This window comes from Gracilinanus agilis, chromosome 1, assembly GCF_016433145.1.
Source record: "Gracilinanus agilis isolate LMUSP501 chromosome 1, AgileGrace, whole genome shotgun sequence".
Lineage (NCBI taxonomy): Eukaryota > Metazoa > Chordata > Mammalia > Didelphimorphia > Didelphidae > Gracilinanus > Gracilinanus agilis.
Window position 1 is genome coordinate 380,841,923 of NC_058130.1, and position 18,010 is coordinate 380,859,932.

At 45.0% G+C, this 18,010-nt stretch overlaps 1 protein-coding gene across 2 annotated transcripts in view; it reads left to right on the forward strand.

The window, feature by feature from the left end:
- The first annotated feature begins 4,157 nt into the window (after window positions 1-4,157).
- The window catches only part of GDNF (glial cell derived neurotrophic factor), a 35,799-nt gene continuing 21,946 nt past the window's right edge, over window positions 4,158-18,010 (forward strand). The window contains exons 1-2 of one of the 2 annotated variants that reach the window (XM_044657769.1): window positions 4,158-4,191; window positions 10,469-10,642. In XM_044657769.1, coding sequence (XP_044513704.1) covers window positions 10,495-10,642 — 148 coding nt within the window. In that variant the 5' untranslated portion in view covers window positions 4,158-4,191; window positions 10,469-10,494. The remainder of the gene's footprint in view (window positions 4,192-10,468; window positions 10,643-18,010) is intronic. The other variant, XM_044657770.1, reaches the window with a different exon arrangement.

Genomic DNA, 18,010 nt, shown 5'->3' on the forward strand with positions numbered 1-18,010 from the left:
TGCCAATTATCTATGTGACCCTAAACAAGTCACTTAAGCTCCCTTGGCTTAGTTTTCTTATCTGTAAAATGAAAGGGATTAGACTAGATGGCTTCTGGGGTCCATCTATGGTCCTATGATCTTGTAGAACTATGAGTTAGTTATTATTGCTATGAGAACTGTGATGACCAATGTTATAATGGAGCCCAGGGACACAGGTCCTGGCTCTTACAAGAAAAGCAGCTGCACCCTGGGCAAGAGCACATGGAGGGCTCTGTATATAGACAAGGACGGAGCCATAATCCCTGCCACCACCCCCCTGCACTTGGCAGCCCACAAGAATCAAAGGAGTCTGGGTATGAAAGTGTGAGGAGTGAATTGTGTGTTGTAAACCATCGCAGCTATAAACAGTAAGGCCTTTCCAATACAGTGATGTTATTCCCCCTGCCTGGAATGTCCTCCCTCCCTACCCTAGTCTGAGTCCTATCCTTCCTCTGAGACCTAGTTCAAGCCCCATCTCCTCTTCCAAAGGCCTTCCCTGACCCACCTCAGTTCTCTTGGATCATACTCTCCTCTAGGCTCCCACAGCAGTTACATTATTGCAGGACCACAGATTCTAGAATTGGAAGGGACCTCAGGGACAACTAGTCTAGATCCTCTTAATTTTACAGATGAAAAAACTGAGCCTCTAAGAGGTAAGGATTTGGCTGAGATCACCCACAACCAAAAGGTGGCAGAGCTGGGATTGGAAACCCGGTGTTCTCAGACCAAATCCATTGCTCTTTCCATTTAAACATCCCATTTATTTGGCTTTTTGTTGTTGTTGTTGTTCAGTCATGTCTGACTCTTCCTGTCCCCATTTGCAGTTTTCTTAACAAAGTTACCTGGCATGGTTTCCCATTTTCCCTTCTTTAGTTCATTTTACAAATGAGGAAACTAGGACAGAGTTAAGTGACTTGCCCAGAGTCATACAGCTAGTAAGTGTTTAAGGTCAGATTTGAACATAAGGAGATGAGTCTTCCCGATTCCAAACCCAGTGCTCTATCCACTGAACCACCTAGCTGCCCTGTTTGGCTTTTAGTCATCAACAAATATTCACTTAACAAACTTTAAAGGTCTAAATGGGGATTGTTCTTTGTCTCTTTACCGTTCTATGTTATCCACTCCCTCCCAACTAGATTGTAAGCCTCTCTGGGCAGGAACCAGATTGCCATGTCTTATATTCCTTTGTAACTCCTTTGCCTAGCATGCATCATATGGTAGATACTCTATAAATATACTTTGCCCTGGACGATAATGATGATGAAAACCTCTCTGAGCTTTGAAATGCTTGTCTCAAGGAAGGGGTATGATGAGCTGAGCTGTCCTGGATTTCCTGCTAACCAGGGATTTACATTTCTGCAAAATGGCAGGTTGTGGCCCAGGGTTCAATCTGGGACCACTGAGCAGTTTCTCTCCATGCAAAGCTCAGTGGGAATTAAATCCATGATGAGCAGGGACCTTATTAGCATACTCTTCTCACCAAATGACCGAATGACCCAAGTAGAAAGTTTTCTGGAGGTATAAAAAGACACAACTGATGAGAAGTGTTTAATGTCTTCATCTTCAAGTTCCTAAGAGTGACCCTCAGATCCTAAAATCTTAACCATCAACCTACAACGCTGCGAAAATAAACCAAAAGGTGCCAAGCTCCCATTTTCTCATTCTCTAAAGGTATGCCATAGACCTATCAAAGAAAATAAAGGTGCCAACATTTCACGGGGCTACCAAAAAACACATGAGGGATTCTGGGTTAGCTGAAGTGAAGATGAGCATAGATCATCAGACCTTTGCTTCCTCACAAACTGAAATCCCAGGAATGCTAGTAGGAACAATTTTCCTCCCACACTAGTTTCAACTAACAAGTCTCCAAAGTAGCTGATCTTTGACTTTTACAAAGAGTTTAATAATACATGATCTTCCTTCCCTCTCTCCCACACTACCCCACACTTCCCGGGTCTATTGTCTGTATTAGCTAGTGAAGACCCGCAGGCTCCCCACCAACCGGATGAGTCATAAATATAAGAGGTATAGGGATGTAAACTGACACTGTTTATACTTCCTTGGCCTCCTGCTGATCCACTGAACTTGATTGTATTGCCTTCTGCAATGCAAGTTACTTCTTATCAAAGAAACAGTAACCTTATTAAGTATCACCTCTTAACAGATAAAGCTAATTTTACATCTCACTGAAAGAAAAGTTCTCTCTGAACCACTGGAGAGGGCTGTTGGAACTGGCAATAGAAGTTTGCTAACCTTCCTTCCTCTATAAAGAAAGGAAGACTGGTTCCACGTATTTAGACGGAAAATGGTCCTGCCTCTGCTTTTCAAGGCTCTCCGAAGCAGGTATGATTCCTGCAACCCAGAAATTCCAAAGACCACTTGCAGAGAATTGGAGTGTTTTTCTTAAGATTTTTTCCCCCTTTGCATTTCTGAAAACTTGGACAAAATCAGGCTTAGTCAACCTCCTGTGACCTGTTCTCGCAGAAATGATCTTATGATTCTGGAATTGCGATTTCGAATGTATGTGCCTACCCCAGTGTCTGGTATTATATTACATCAGCATGAAAATTAGCCCAGGCCTACGGAGCCGGCCAACTTCAGAAGCCTTCTTCATTGCTTGCCATGTAATACATGATATGTAGAGCCTCTGACTTCAGCCAACAGACATTTGGAGACCGTGTTGGCCCTAGCAGAGGGTCTAATCTAGCGTGTGTTTAGGTCTGAAAGCGAATCAGAAAAAGCACTCGAGGGCACGTCACAGAATAAGAGCCCTATAAATTCATCACCACTTGCAGCTTCCCCTGGCAAACCGACTGCTCATATTGGACGGCTGCACATCTGTCCTCTGTGATACACCTCCAGCTGGCAACTCTCACTCCTCTTTCCTTCCCCAGGAGAAAAGAGTGAGTGACTAAGAGGAATAAAAGGAGACCAGGAGAAAGGACAAAGAATAGGAAAGAAGAAAAGCAAGCATCCCCCTTCCCCTCCCCCCAAAAAAAGACCAAACCACCATCAGGTCGTTCTCCTTCTCTCCGACCCCAGAGACTAGAGAAGCGGATCCAGAAGCCCGGAACCCTTTGGTCAAGTTTGGATTGCCCTAGTTGATCGACCCTCTGAGCTCTTCCCACATTTCATTCGGATCTAAGTCTGGCAATGTGATTCAAGCCCTCGCCTGCTTTCCGGGGATCCTGCAGCGTCTCCATGCACTGCTGATCCGCACCTCCGCAGCGCCCCTCTCTCCTTCGACCTCGCTTAGTTGTCTACTCCTGACATCCACTCCCACCCACCACCCACCCCCAACTCGGAAGTCTCACCACGGTTGCCTCCTTTTTCTTTTCTTTTTCTTCTCTATTCCCTAGTTCCCACCCCCACCCCCTTCCACCTCAAGCCCGGGTGGTAAGTGTGTGACTGTGGGCTCCCTCCTCCCCCGTCTCCCATCCCCACTCTCTTCTCTCTTCCCTTCCCCCTCCCCACCCCATCCCCAATATCCCCTCCCTTCCCCGTCCCCCGCCCCCGAGCCCAAACTCGGGCTCTCCTGGACCAGCCGCTGCTCCAGGAGCCCTGATGTCTTCATTGGACTCCCCGCAGGGGTTGATGGGGTGTCTCGCTCAGCTTTCCAAGCAAGAGGATCTCGGCTTCGGCGGTAGGAGCAGCAGCAGGAGCAGCAGCGGCGGCAAAGACAGCATCCTTCAGCCCCATCTAGTGCTCCCAGGCGGCGCTCCCCGCGGCGCAGAGCGCTGCCGCGGCTGAGCTACTGAGCGGCTGGGACTCGAGCCAGCGAAGCCCGGAGAGCGGAGCGCGGAGAGCGCGTCGCGGCCAAGCGCAGCGCAGCACAGTGGGATTGTCTCCCCCCACCCAAGGCAGCAGCGGCTGCACAGACTTGGTACTCTGGGGGTGGGGGGGAGCAGCAGGGGAGCTGTCGGCCGTGAGGATCCCAGCAGCAGCGGCAACACGCAACAGCCTCCGCCGCTGCAGCCGCCTCCAACACCTCTGTCCTCCCCTGGCTTGGCTCTTCTCGGCACTGCTTCCAGCAGGGATTGCGAACTTTGTCCCCAGACCTGCTCCGAGGGTCTCCGTGGTCCTGACCTCCGCCCCCATGTGTTTCTTGGCTGGCACTCGGGCTTCCTCGGGTTAATGTCCAACTGGGGGTCTGCCGAGACCGGATCAGAGGTAAGCAGGGCTGTAGCGGACGGAGGGCGTAGGTCTCTGCCCAGCACCCACCCCAATAGAATGAGGGTGGGGAGAGGCAGGGATGTAGAGGAAATGGGTCTCCCTGACCGGCCCGGGAGCACCAGGAGTGGGACCAGGGAGCAAAGGAGAGAGGGCAGGAGGACATGCGATGGACAAGAGGAGCGAAGTAGAAGGATAAACAGGGTGGGAAACTAGGACGAAAGAGTGGAAAGGGAGAAGTTGAAAATGAGGAGGGCCTTACCTAAAAGGGGACTTAGTTGAGCTTCAGGAGACGGTTGTCTTCACTTAAAGTGCAACCTCTCCAATCCTCCCCCTTCCAGAGTCCAGGATGCCTCCCTCAGGAGGCATGGCTGTGCCATTTAATCTTTTTCTGTCCTGGGGCAGGGCGCAAGGGAAAGTGAAATCTTCCTCTTCCCACTACTTAAAGTGCCTGGGCTGTCTGTCCCTCTGTGCTCGTGTCTACCGTGAATCTAGAAGGAAGCGACTATTAGTGAGCTTGATTTAGTTTCCCCTGGGTTGAAAAGAAATGCAGATACCTGGGAGAGTGTGGCAAAGATGTGTAAAAATGGAAAGTAAAGAAGATTCTCCTGGTGACTTTTGACCGTCATGTTAACGCGAACTAAATTGTTAAACTCATCAAAATAAGTTTACTCTACTTAATGTTGTCCTCCTCATCTAGGAGGTTATGGAAAGATGATTGTCCCTTTCCTCATCATGTACACCTGTATGGGAGTTCATCTTTGCATTCTTCTCCCTCAGGACTTTCCAAGCCTCTTCTGAGCGACATACTTTTCCCATTGATGTCTCTCAAACCCACTCCACTCGCTCCCCACCCCCACTAAAACTGGTTTGGGGGTGGGGGCGTTCTGCAGCTATTTTCCTTTTCTGTAGACAAATTGTCAAATTTAAGGCTGTTAGGCATAGCATGTGATAGATGTGCCCCTGGTCCAAAAGACTCTGATCAATAACCAACTGACTTTCTATATTTTTAAATCTTGTATGGAAAATTTGTTTAAAAAGCTAAAATCCAGCTATGACATGAATCTTTTATTAATGCTTTGATTTTTTGGACTTTTATTTTAAATGTAGCCCCCATAACATCCTGCCCCCCTTCACAGATAGGGTCTCCAAAATAGCTACTGCATATCTCTGTGGATATGTCTTTTTTCAAAAGGATGTGTCTACTTTTTCTCTAGTCTTGGCTTCAAGTCTCTCTCTATATAAATTCCAAGCTGAGGAGCCTAAGGAAATTCTCCATCCATGCAAATCCCACAAAATAGTAGCTGCTTAGGAATCCTAGCTAAATAATCTCAACTTCAGCCAGTAAGCCTGGGCCTTGATCTGCTATGCCTCCACTTTATGAAAGTAGGGGTTAAGGCTGTCAATGTAACAAGTGTCCAGTGAGGGGAAAACTACAGGGTGAGACTAAACAATCTCTGTGGTAGAGCAAAACTCCCACCAACTTATTCAGTCCAGGACAGACTTTCAGTATTTAAGACATCACTGCTCTAGTCTGTTTTGGACTTTCTCTTTTCTTCCATGTTTTTAATAGACACCTTCCACCCTGTGTCTTGGGATAGTAGCCATAACCTAGCAAGAATCCAAACGGATAAACTTGAAAAGCATGGGATGAAAACCAACATGCTCAGTTCTTAAGAGGATAGTGGATCGAAGCTCATAGGGTTAAGATAAAAGGTTCACCTTATCATAAATGTAGAGTTAGAAGGAACCTCAGAGACCAGAGATGTTAAGTGACTTGTCTTAGATCTCCTGAGTGAATAGCAGTTAGTTACTCCTTTCCTCACCTTCTCCTTCTTACTGCCCGCTCCATGCACACGTTTCTCAAAGTATGCAATTTAAAGGCCCATTGTTGTGATTAACGTGTTATTTACAAATCTCACTGTGTGAATACTTTCTTTACTCCTTTCCAGTCCTCCTTCCCGACAGAGATTGGTTTAAAGCTAGCAGGGCAATCTTCTCAAACTCTATATCCTTTTTTAAAAAATGTCAATCTTGAAACTAAAGCCAAACATAACTTTCTCAGACTTAAGAATTAAGGAGAAAGGAATTCTGGTGATACCGGTGTTCACCTGGATGTCTGATTGACTAGGTTGTGTTAGGTGAAGTGTGAGGAGGGACTTCAACTTCCAAAGAGGAGTTGCAAAAAACTAACTCAGAGTAGGAGGGAGGTGGATTGGGGAAGAGAGAAAATCGGCCTAAGAAACTAACGAACACGACGGTGGTGAAGTATATCAAAGAGTTCTAGGGATAACTCCATAAGATTTTAAGGTGAACATTTTCCCCCTTCTGTTATACTTAAAATGACAAATGACCAAACTTCCCAGCTATGTAAGGCCGTCTTAATGCACTATGGTGGTTTTTAGTGCCCCCTAGTGCCCAGAATGATGAAAAGTTATTCAAACATTGGGCTGGGAAGAAAGCGGTCTTGTATTGCAAAGTGACCGACCCTCTTTCCTATGCCACTGATGCAATTCCTCTCTGGGACCTGTACTGCGCAGTGCACCTCAGATTTAGGTGCTTACCAGCACACCGATCTTGTACATAAAATTGTTCATTAGCAAAAAAAAAAAAAAAAAGCCAGGAAATCTGATTTCTTATCCTAGTTCTGACACTAACTCCTATGTTGACCTTAGACAAGCTTCTCTGGTCCTCAATTGATATTATTATATCATTATCATCATCATCATCATCATCATCATTAAGCACTATACTCCAACGCTATATTTTTACTTAGTTTTTGGAGAGTAGTTTAATTTATCTCAGTGAATCTTTACAACAACCCTGCAAAGTATTATTATTATTCTCATTTTTATGATGAGGATACTGAGGCTTAACGGCTAAGTGACTTGTGCAGAATCATCTAGCTAGTCAATGTCGGAGTGCCTTATAAAATGAGGTGATTTGGGACTACTTAATCTCTAAAGTTCTTGTAGTTTTCTAATAATTTACTACTCAATGACTTTTTCACTTTCTTTGTGAGGATTATTTTCTTTTTAAAAAAAGTGATAAAGCTGTATCTATCTGAAAACACTTTGGAGAATATCATAAAGGCGCCTGTGCAAATGCAAGACGCTGTTATTCATGGTTTGCAGTTAAGCAGGCTATTCTGAAAGGGAGTGGGGAAAGAAGCAAGAGGCACATTTCTTTGGGGCAACTAAACGGGAAGAGTGAAGAAAAGCAGAGAGAAAAAGAAGGCAGGGAGAGAGGGACAAAACTCGGAGAGCTAAAAAGAAAAACAGACCTAAGCCTCTGAGAAACACATCCAGGCAAAGCTGGGTCTGCTTTTTGCACCCCTCTGGAGCCAGGCGGTTTGCATAAAAAGAGCCTGCATTTGGTTTCCTCCCCAGAGCATGGACAAGGCATTAAATAGGCATTCTAGCTCAAGAGCCTTCTTCAATGAGGGCTTCCTCGGAAGAAAAGAATGCGCTTTCCCCAGCCCAGGGGGCCTGTTTCGGGGACAGGAAAGAGTCGGGCCGAGAGCGGGAAGACAACCAGGAATCGGGGAGCCTCCTCTTTGGCGGAGCGTAGAGTTTTCCATTTCCCTCCCTTGCCAGCTTCGCCACACTCCTAATTGAGAAGCTCCACGTCCAATTTTTGAAATCTCCCATCCGCCCACAGCAGGGGGAAAACAGGGGAAAGCCCTTTTAATACGGAAGGGAAATCTGCCGGCTCCTTCTCTTCCTGTTGGTGGGCGGGAGGGGGACTCTGGCGGGCACCTGGATTTTGAACGATGCATTAACCTCGTGCCCGCGAGCTTTTGGAAGGCTGCAGGCTTGTAAGCAGGATGGGAGAGAGAAGGCCCTTACGTTCCCTAAACGTACCCCTCCAACCCCCCCGCCAGTCGACAGGGAGCTCGATGTTGTTCTGTTTATTTGAAGGCGATGGAACCATGACCTTGCCTCCCTCCCTCGGGAGTCGCTCGTCGCAGCCCACTCCCCCAACCCCGTCCGTCGCCACCGCCCAGCAAACAAGCCCAGACTGGATTGGGAGACTCGAGCCGCGGGTCTCTCAGAGTTTCTTTTTCCTCCTTGCTAGTGCGGCCAAACAGCTGCTTAGCTAACAAACAAACGCCAGGAGAATGGAAAACGCATCCATCTCCGCCGATCTAGCCCCAGGGCGGAAAATGAGCACCGTGGGAGGTGGCGGCCCAATTAAATGCTTCTCTAGTTGGCCCTGGACTGGCACTGAGGGTATGGGTGAGGAGACAAGAGGAAGGTCTGGAGTGCCTGGGAACCAGAAGGGGAGGGGGCAGGAAAGATTTTGCCTAGATGACACCGGCCCAAGGCAGCTACCAACTTTTCATCCAGTGTTTGCTGATAACTCTCCTTGCCGCATCTCTCCTTCCTAATCCATCCCTTCTCTTTTCTCTTTCCTATGGGGGCAAACTTGTTCTTTTCTGACGGGTATGTCATTTAATAGGCAAGAAAGGCAGAGGTGTGGCGTTAAACTTGAGGCGTTTCAGCTGCAGGGTCCGCCACCAAAAAGCCAGAAGCATTGGAAGGGAGAAAGTGACTTTGGAAAGCTGGAGTCAGCGGGCGTCTAGTAAAGACCTTGACTGAATTAGCCCATAGAGGTCCCCGCCTGGGAGAATTGGCAGGCACGCACAAGCACACGCACAAGCCTGCCTTTCCTCTTCCCTCTCCACTCCATTTCACCCCAAGTTCTCGCGGTGAGGGAAGAGGGGGCGCGAGTGAAAGATTAAGATTCGCTAGTAACAGAAGTTGGACGACACAACTTTCTTTCCGCCTTGACTATGCCTTTTTTCGGGGGGAGGGTGTTGGGGGGTGAGGGGAGTGTGAAAAGTCCAAATGGTGCCCCCTGGCTGAGGGAAGCTCATATTTATTGTATCACGCTCCTCCTGCCCTAAACCCCCACCCCGCCCCAAACTGGAGCCGGAGCTCGATGTGAAGCGCCAGCCCGGGCTTCCCAGTGCCTAGGTCCCCTGCCGAGAGCGAGCAACGCCCCAGAGGCGCCGCGGGCACGTCCTTTTCTGCTTGCTCCCTGTCGCGCATCCCGGGCGATCCCTCCCCTGGAGCTGTGAGCAAATTGCATTGCTTTGTGCCTTGAGAGACTTGGCTGGGTCTGGGTGTGAGAGAGCGCGGGAGACTTCAGTTGGTCTGGTCTCTCTGGAAGGGAGAGGACACGGGGAGAAATTCTCGGTCGAGGTGGGGGAACAAATGGGGGAGGGGGGAGATTTGGAGAGTGGCGATGCTGATCAGATGTTAAGACAAGTGCCATCGCTGCCTTACACTTACACAGATTAAAGTTGCCAGATGCCTACTAACATCTCTTTCCTGTCCCCAATAAAAGTTGGGGGGGGGGGTCCTCCTTTGGTGGGAGGTAAGGAAGGGTAGTGAAAGAAAAAGAAAAAAAGAACGGGCTTCCAATAGACCAAGATGCAAGTGCATAGAGGGAAACTGGCTGTAGCCACTTATTGCAAGTGATGGATCAGGAAACCCTTGGGAGAAATTTTATTCTAGTTCTACCTATAGCGTGGGTGAGCTGAGGGGTGGGAAGAAAGAGCCGCTTTCACCGCGGGGCTCCCCACAGAGCGAAGGAGTTTTTTCTGGGAAGTTTGGTTTCCCTGAGCTGATTTTGGGGAACTGGGGGTAGGTGTTAAAACTGAATCAAGGGGCGGGGTGGGGTAGAGAAGAAGGAGCTTGGGCTTGGAGGCTGCAGCCTGTGCTGCAGATGAGGGGCAGGGCAGGAGCAGCAACCCAGTTCCAAAGCTCCCCCACCCCAGAGGTGGGGGTTGAGTCGGAGAAAAGGAGGGGACTTGAAAAGAGACCTGCACTGGCTGTCCAGTCCCCAGGAAAACATGAGAAGTGGAAGGCGCCCCTGGCAACAACTATGTGGCTGCAGGGATTAGGGACCGAGCTCATTGCCCCAGGGTTGGAAGGTGTCGTCTGAGGGACCTCTCCCCCCTTTACATAGATGAAAAATGGTTGCATCGGCAGCCTGCATTTCCAGCAGAGAAAGATTCATACCTAACTGGAAAGTCTGCTGCCAAAGGGAATGGTAATCATAATATTGGGGGTGGGGGAGACGAAACCTTTAAGGAAGCAATCACCTGGGAGTTCGAAGGTGCATGAGGTGGCATGAATGTGAAAGTTGGAGGAGAGGGCTGGCTTTGCTGTGGGAGGGAGAAGGGACTCTGCGGATGTCCATACCCCTGGAAGGTTGACCTATCTCTATCTCTCTCTCCTGACCCTTACCCCCACTCCCCCACCCCCAGGAGCCGCCGCTGGACGGGAATCTAAGATGAAGTTATGGGATATTGTGGCTCTCTGCCTGGTACTGCTCCACACTGTGTCCGCCTTCCCTCTGCCTGCTGGTAAGAAGCATCCCGGAGGGCCAGAAGAAGAGTACTCCCCCAACCGACTGGCTCCCTATGCTGTGAGAAGTGACTGTAAGAAACGTTCCCCAATTCATAGCCACCCTTTCTGACCTACTAATCATGCAAAAACCGTAAGAGCTTCAGAAAAATAAACAAACCGTGCCCCCAGGGGTAGTGAGGCCGCTTGCTTTAGCTTTTTGGGGACCATGGGAGGGCTAACAAGTGTGTACACTCATAAAAGAAGATGGAAGGGTGAGCTTTTCCCCAAGCTAAGTAATAGGGAAGAAAGGTCCAGGGGAAAGACCAGTGATTTTAGCATCAGGTGCCTTGGGTTGGGATCCCAACTCTGCCACTTGGGAATAAATTTCATCACTTTTCTGGACCCCTGTTTTCTCTGCTGTAAAATGGAGTGTTCAGGGAAAGGGCTGTGAGGACAGAGGTGTGTGTGTTTGGCCTGTGTTTGTAGTCTGAAAAGAGCACTAGATTTGGAATTGCAGGACCTGGGTTCAGAACCAGACTTCATTGTATACTGCCTGGGTGGTGTAGGGGCAAATTCCTTCATTGCTCAGGGCCTTAGTGTCCTCATATGTAAAATGAGAAATTTGGACTAGATGACTTTTGAGCTTGTCCCTTACATCTCTAAATCTATGATCCTGTGACAAGATAAGCTCTAATGTTCCTTCCAGCTCTAAATCCCATGATCCCTACGAGGTTCAGAGTTACGGGATTATTTTTAAAGTGCTAGCTGGTAAAAAGAAGCAGAAAGTAGATTTCAGGAGGTGGGGGAACTTGGATGGCAACATTGTTTTCTTGTTTTCATTAGCCTGTGATTGAAAGTTAGTATTTTTTCCAATTATTTTTAAATATTCTGAGATAGGGTCCATGAGCTGCACCAGACTACCAAAGGGAGATGACACACACACAAAAATTTAAGAACCCTTATCTTACACCTAGCTATTTAGTTGGGGAGAAAATTATTTAGTATGTAAGCCCCTTGGGGGCAGGGACTGTTTCATTTTCATTCTTAATAAATGTGTGTTAACTGACTGAGGTTCACCATGCAGAATCCCTCATCTGCCATACAGTTTACCATTTTAGTCCACCTTTTCCAAAAGGAAATGACCCGATTTCACATATGCCCAGTCACACACAAAGTGTCTTTATAGAGAGGGCACGTAATAGGCAGGGTCTAATCTAGACAAAAGTCTCCATTCCAGTCATAGGTAAAATTATTGCCAAAGTAAACTCTGAAGTGCTTCTTAAAGTAGATTCCCAACTTTTCTTCCCCTACCCACCTCATCATGCTTACGATGGGGCTTCTGTATTCACTGGACCTTTGGGGATCTGAAGTTAGAATCATCTAAAGTGTGTCATTCTATGTCGTGCCTAGACTTATTTCTGATGTAGATGTGCTACTCCATCCCCACATCTTGTACCCCTTTCGGAAAACCCAGATTTGAATTTTACAGCAACACTTAAGTCTGAAGTTCTGATCTATGTTTTCGTCAGCATGGAGAACTTCTTCTGCTAACCTAGAGCATACTGGTGCCATAAAGGGTTAGAAAAGGAAAGTGTCTTAGTCCCTGAGGTTATTCACTTTGTCTGAAGTCAATATGTGTCAGAGGCAGGACTTGAGCAAAAGTTTATTTGATGCTAGATGGCTCAGTGGATAGAGAACCAGGTCTAGATATGGGAGATCCTGGGTTCAACTCTAGCCTCAGGTACTTCTTAGTTGTGTGACCCTGGGCAAGTCACTTAATCCCCATTGCCTAGCCCTTACCACTCTTCTGCCTTGGAACCAATTCTTAGTATTGATTCTAGGACAGAAGATAAAGGATTTAAAAAAAAAAAAAAAAAGGTCTATTTGATCCCAGTGCTGGCCTCTATCCACTATACTTACTTTTGCCTACAACAACAAATAAATTAGATGATTACTCACATTTCAAAAGGAGTCTTTAGTTTATTTTTTTATTTCACAAAAATATTCACATCAGAGAGCCTATAAATAGCAAGCTGTATAGCATTTCTTTAAAAAGGTGATTTGACTAAGTGAAATGTGCTCCACTCAAAAACTTTCAAAAGCACAGCTTGATTGAATGAATTGATATATATCTATATTATAATGATTAATGATAAAAAGTTCCCATTCAAGAAACTGACCTGATGACTCTTTTCTTTTTTTTTTAAACCCTTCATTTCTGTCTTAGTAACAACTCTTAAGTTAGAAGGGCAAGGGCTGGCAAAAGGTGCTAAGTGGTTTCTCAGGATTACAGAACGAGGAAGTATCTGAGACCAGTTTTGAACCCAGGTCCTCTCATCTCCAGGCCTGGCTCTCTATCTACTATACTACCCAGCTGCCCTTGGCTCCTTTCTTTTCAAAGTTCTAGGGAACAGAAAGAGACAATTCAGAGGATAATTAGCGATAGAAAATTCCCATCCACGGAAACGACCTGATAAATCCTTCCTTCTCTTTTCCCAAAGTCATTCTCCATGTAGGCATGGCCCACCATCCAGTCTAATCCTGTGAAACATACTTTGATCATAATCATAGCAGAGGCAGCCAGAACGCTCTGGCCATATGGTAGGAGGTGGAGATTAATAGTCAGCTTAGACCCAGAGGCCTTAAGGCTAGGAAACAGCTTATGGAATGTGACGTGCACATTATGGGCCTAATTACAGCAGCATAACCATCTTCTTTCCAAGGGCCCCAGGAAAGAGGAGCGAGCTACATTGTTTATAGTGTGCCATAGATGAACACAGATAGGTAAATTAAGGATGGAAGAGTGATTTCTCAAGGATTGAAAGAGGCAATACTGTTGACACCTTGAAATTAAAGTACCTGTTATGAGAAGTCCTGCCAAAAATAGTTGTTGTAAGCCTATTTTTAAAAGTGCTAGCTAGAGCCATCGATTGGAACTGCTAGCTCACCTCTTAGTAGGTGTAAATTTCCTAATCATTTGCAAGAACCTCTCACGGTAATATTAAAAGGAATAGTGCTGCCTACTCACCCAAGTTCCCTTCAAACCCCATATCCAGAGCAATACACATAAGAAGGGCATTAACAGCCCTTTTTATACCACCCAATAGAACAATAGATCAGCATAGGTTGGGAAGGAAAAGAACAAAATGGAAGATAACTGCCTGCCAGCCATTGTGCAAATAGGATTTATTTCCAGCCCAGGCTGGCTAAAGCAGTGGTGGGCAGAGAAGTGTCTTGGTTTTGGTCTTAGAATTGTGGATGGCTTGGAATTGGATGGATGTGAATTGGAACCCCAGCTCCAAAATGGAGGAGCTATGGGATCATGGGCACAAGATTCACATCTCTGAGTTTCAGTCTCCTTATCTGTTGAAGGATGCACCTTACATCAAGAGATCATTGTGATGAAAACTGTGAAAACCTTAAATAGATATATAAATGTTATAAGCCGTTAGGAAAAGAAGTCTGATATAGTGAAAAGAATGTGGACTTGGATTCAGAAGCTAGAATTTGAACTCAGCTTCCACACAACATTCAGTCACTGTGAGGACATAAGTAAACTATTTAAATGAATCCCCTCTGAGTCTCATTTTCCTCAGCCATAGAAGGGGCATGCTACCTACTTAAATTGCCCGTCTCACAGTCACCAGGAAATCATCAGGAAAAAGGTGTCTTACAAACCTTAAATGGCTGTGTAAACAAGAACTACTCACACATACATATACTATACATATATTTATAATACATTGTTATTCTTAATTGGGCAGCAAAGTGGCACCAATGGATAAAGTGCCAAGTCTGGAATCAGAACGATCTGAGTTCAAATTTGACCTCAGATACTTACTAGCTATGTGATCTGGGGCACATCACTTTACCCTGGTTGCCTCGGTTTCCTTAATTGTAAAATCAGCTGGAGAAGGAAACGGCAAACCACTCCATTATCTTTGCCAAGAAAACCCCAAATGGGGCCACAAAGAGCCCGACATGACTGAAAAAAGGACTAAAAAACAACTATAAGAAATTGCCTTATGACAGTGAGCCCCCCATATGATTACCTAATTAATAGCATATATCTTTATAATATGTTATTATTAACTTTTTCTATATTATACACTCTTATAATAGGACAAATATTATAAATGTATCTGTATCATTTTCATATATTATAATGTATTAATGTATAGTTAATTAATTGTATTGTTGTAATAATGCATAGTACTATTGTATAGGTAGCATAAAGGGATCTTGAATGAGAAAACTGCAAGACATTCTTAGACTCTTTGACTTCATTCCAGGTCTGTCAGCCTACAAGATAAATGGCAGTGGGTCCACTTTGAACACTCAGCCAGTGCAAGCAGTTGGCAATAACAACGCCAGTACCATTACAGTTTATCGCTGAGGTTCATGCTTTTCTTTGTTCGTGATGCACAAAGACTTCTGTAGTAACCCATCACACATGTTTCTAAACACTGGATTCCATTGGAAAGTAGGAAGGATGCCCATGGCTGAATCCATGGGTATAATGGTAAATGTTTAACAAATAACTCTCTAAAAAGGAAAAAAGGGGGGGAAAGGACCTGTAACACACTTTTAAGTTTAGTTTTCACAATTAACATTTTTTAAAAAATCTTTACCTTCTGTCTTAGAATCGATGCTGGGTATCAATTCCAAGACAGAAGAGTAGTAAAGGGCTAGGCAACTGGGGTTAAGTGACTTGCCCAGGTTCACCCAGCTAGGAAGTGTCTGAGGCCAGATTTCAACCCAGGACCTCCTTTCTCCAGACGTGGTTCCCTATCCACTAAGCCATCTAGCTGCCCCCTGTTAACACTTTTTCAAATATAGATAGTCAACAAAACTATAAATCTTGCCCCAATTTGTATTGTTGACCATTTTCAGAGATACATACGCTCATAATAAAAATTAATCATCTCTCAGGAGCTAGTTGGAACTGGCTCTAGCACACCCCTAGTTGAATCTTTCTGATTTCTCAAAGGCTGGCAATTTTTTTAAATCCAAAGTTTTTTGAGTCTGTGAAGAAGAGAGGGAATACACTGTGGTAGAGAGAACCTACCCACAAAGTCAGAAAGAACTGGCTTCTAGGTATACCTCTAACCCATACTAGCTATGTGATGCTGGGTAGATCCCCAACTTCTCATGGCCAAGTAACTCTCTAAGACTACGGATTGCAAAGTAGTTGCTCATCTGTGTTGGAAGAGAGAATTTCTTCTCTGGGAGTTCAATATATCAGCAAAATAACAAGTCAAGACTAATAATAATAGTAGTAGTAGTAGTAATAAAGTTTGCTGGAGAAAGAAATGGCAAACTACTCCAGTATCTTTGCCAAGAAAATCCCAAATAGGGTCACAAAGAGTCAGACAGCCGAAACAACTAAACAATAATAGTAGTCAAGTTTATAAAAAAGAAATCCATGTACATTGTGCCCAGTTCACTCTTAAGTTTGAGATGAGAGATATTCTGTTGGTTCTGATGCAAATGAGGCTATTAAAGCAATTCAGATGGGTGGGTTACTGATCTAGGGCCTGTTATGGAAAATATTTATAACTCCTTCATTGCTATATATAAACTTAGCTTACCTTACAATTTTTTTGTTCCCTAAATGAGAGGTACTTGGACCACACAGCTTCTATATTTCCTCATTTGAGATTTAAGATCGATTTGTGAGTTATCAGAAATTTCCTTCATTCCTGAACTCTACTCACCAATATCTTTAAAAGAGGAAGAATCGTGGGTGACCCTCAAATTATTCAATTTTGATACATAGGGGGAAAACTTGATGGAAGGAGGAAGTCACAAGTTCATAGGAATGGTTTAGCAATTCTAGCATCTAGCCCCTTCATTTTCAACATGAAGAAATTCAGCCCCAATTTGAGAGTTAATTTGTGTCTTAAATGTTTATATGAAGACACCACAACTAGCTATTCTTATCCCTGGGAAATGCTTCAAGAACTGAACTCCTGAAAGGCTCCTGAAAGGGGTCCAGAGCCAGAAGTTAGGTACAGAGGCACACAGAGCCTGGAACAGTCTCTTTCTGACCAGCAAACCTGTGTCCTTTGATCCCCAGCTTCATTTTTGCACCAACTCTTTCTGGGCAAATATGCTTATAAAATTGTGATAATGCAATATAGGACCAACCTAAAATTGTGCAAGGGATGAGGCCTCTTTTTAATGTAAAGGCTCAGTGGCACCTGAGGTCTATTTGGGTCAAGGTTTATGATTCTGTGAGTTGTTCCTGCTTTTCACAGTTCCTTCCCTTCTGCTTTTGAATCCCTAATTCACTAAGTCATTTTGTGGTTTCATTTTTTAAATCATTCCATCTAGCTATTTTGTACTTTTAAAAAAATTATAGCTTCATGAAAAATAAAACCTTGAAGGAAGGTCACCTGGTTTGACTCCCTCATTTTACAGGTGAGGAAATTGAGGTTTAATCTGTTTAAGAATAAAAGCTATCTTTTATCTATCACTTTAAGATTTGCAAATTTTTTCCACTTTACAAATATTATCTCACTCAATCTTCCCCAACAACCCTGGGATGTAAGTGCTATTATTATCTTCCTTTTGCAAATGAGGAAACTGAGGCAGACAGAGATTAAATGACTTAGTCAAAGTCACAAATCTGAAGCCATACTTGAATTAGGATCTTCCTGACCCCAAGTTCAGTGTTCTATCTGCTATGCTAGCTGCCTACATCCCTACATCGATGAAATGTTACTATTAAGATGGCGCCTAGAGGCAGCTGGGTAGCTCAGAGGATGGAGAGCCAGATCTGGAGATGGGAGGTCCTGGGTTCAAATGTGACCTCAGACACTTTCTAGCTTTATGACCCTGGGAAAGTTACTTAACCCCCATTGCCTAGCCCTTATCTCTCTTCTGCCTTGGAATAAATACAACTTATTGATTCTCAGATGGGGAGTAAGGGTTAAAAAAAAATGTTATATAACATTTGTTATATAACATATAATGTCAAGTCCAGGATCAACTGAGGTAGCCTCTACTGGTCCATATTGTTTAGGTTTGTACCATACTCTGATATTTCACTGGATCTGGGATCCCACCTAGATGGGTCCTCCCTTAATTAACGCATCTCATATCCCAACCATATTCTCTTCCTCTTTTGCAGTAACTCTTGTTGGTGCCCTCTTACCACAGTGGAACCCAATGTACTGGGTTCTCCTCCTAGATCAGTGGTTCTCAGAGTGTAGTCTAGCAATCCCCAGAGATCATTTCAGTGGGTTCATGAGTTAAAACTGTTTTCATCATAATACTAATGTATTTTAATGTATAACATGGTAAATATAGATCGATCGATATAACCTACATAAGCAAAAGCCCTTTGGAGGATGCTCAGTAATTTTTGAGAGAGTAAAAGGGTCCTGAGACCAAAAAGTTTGAGTCCCGCGACTCCAGACTTCCTGACATTGGGTAGATGATACTAGCGGAGCACC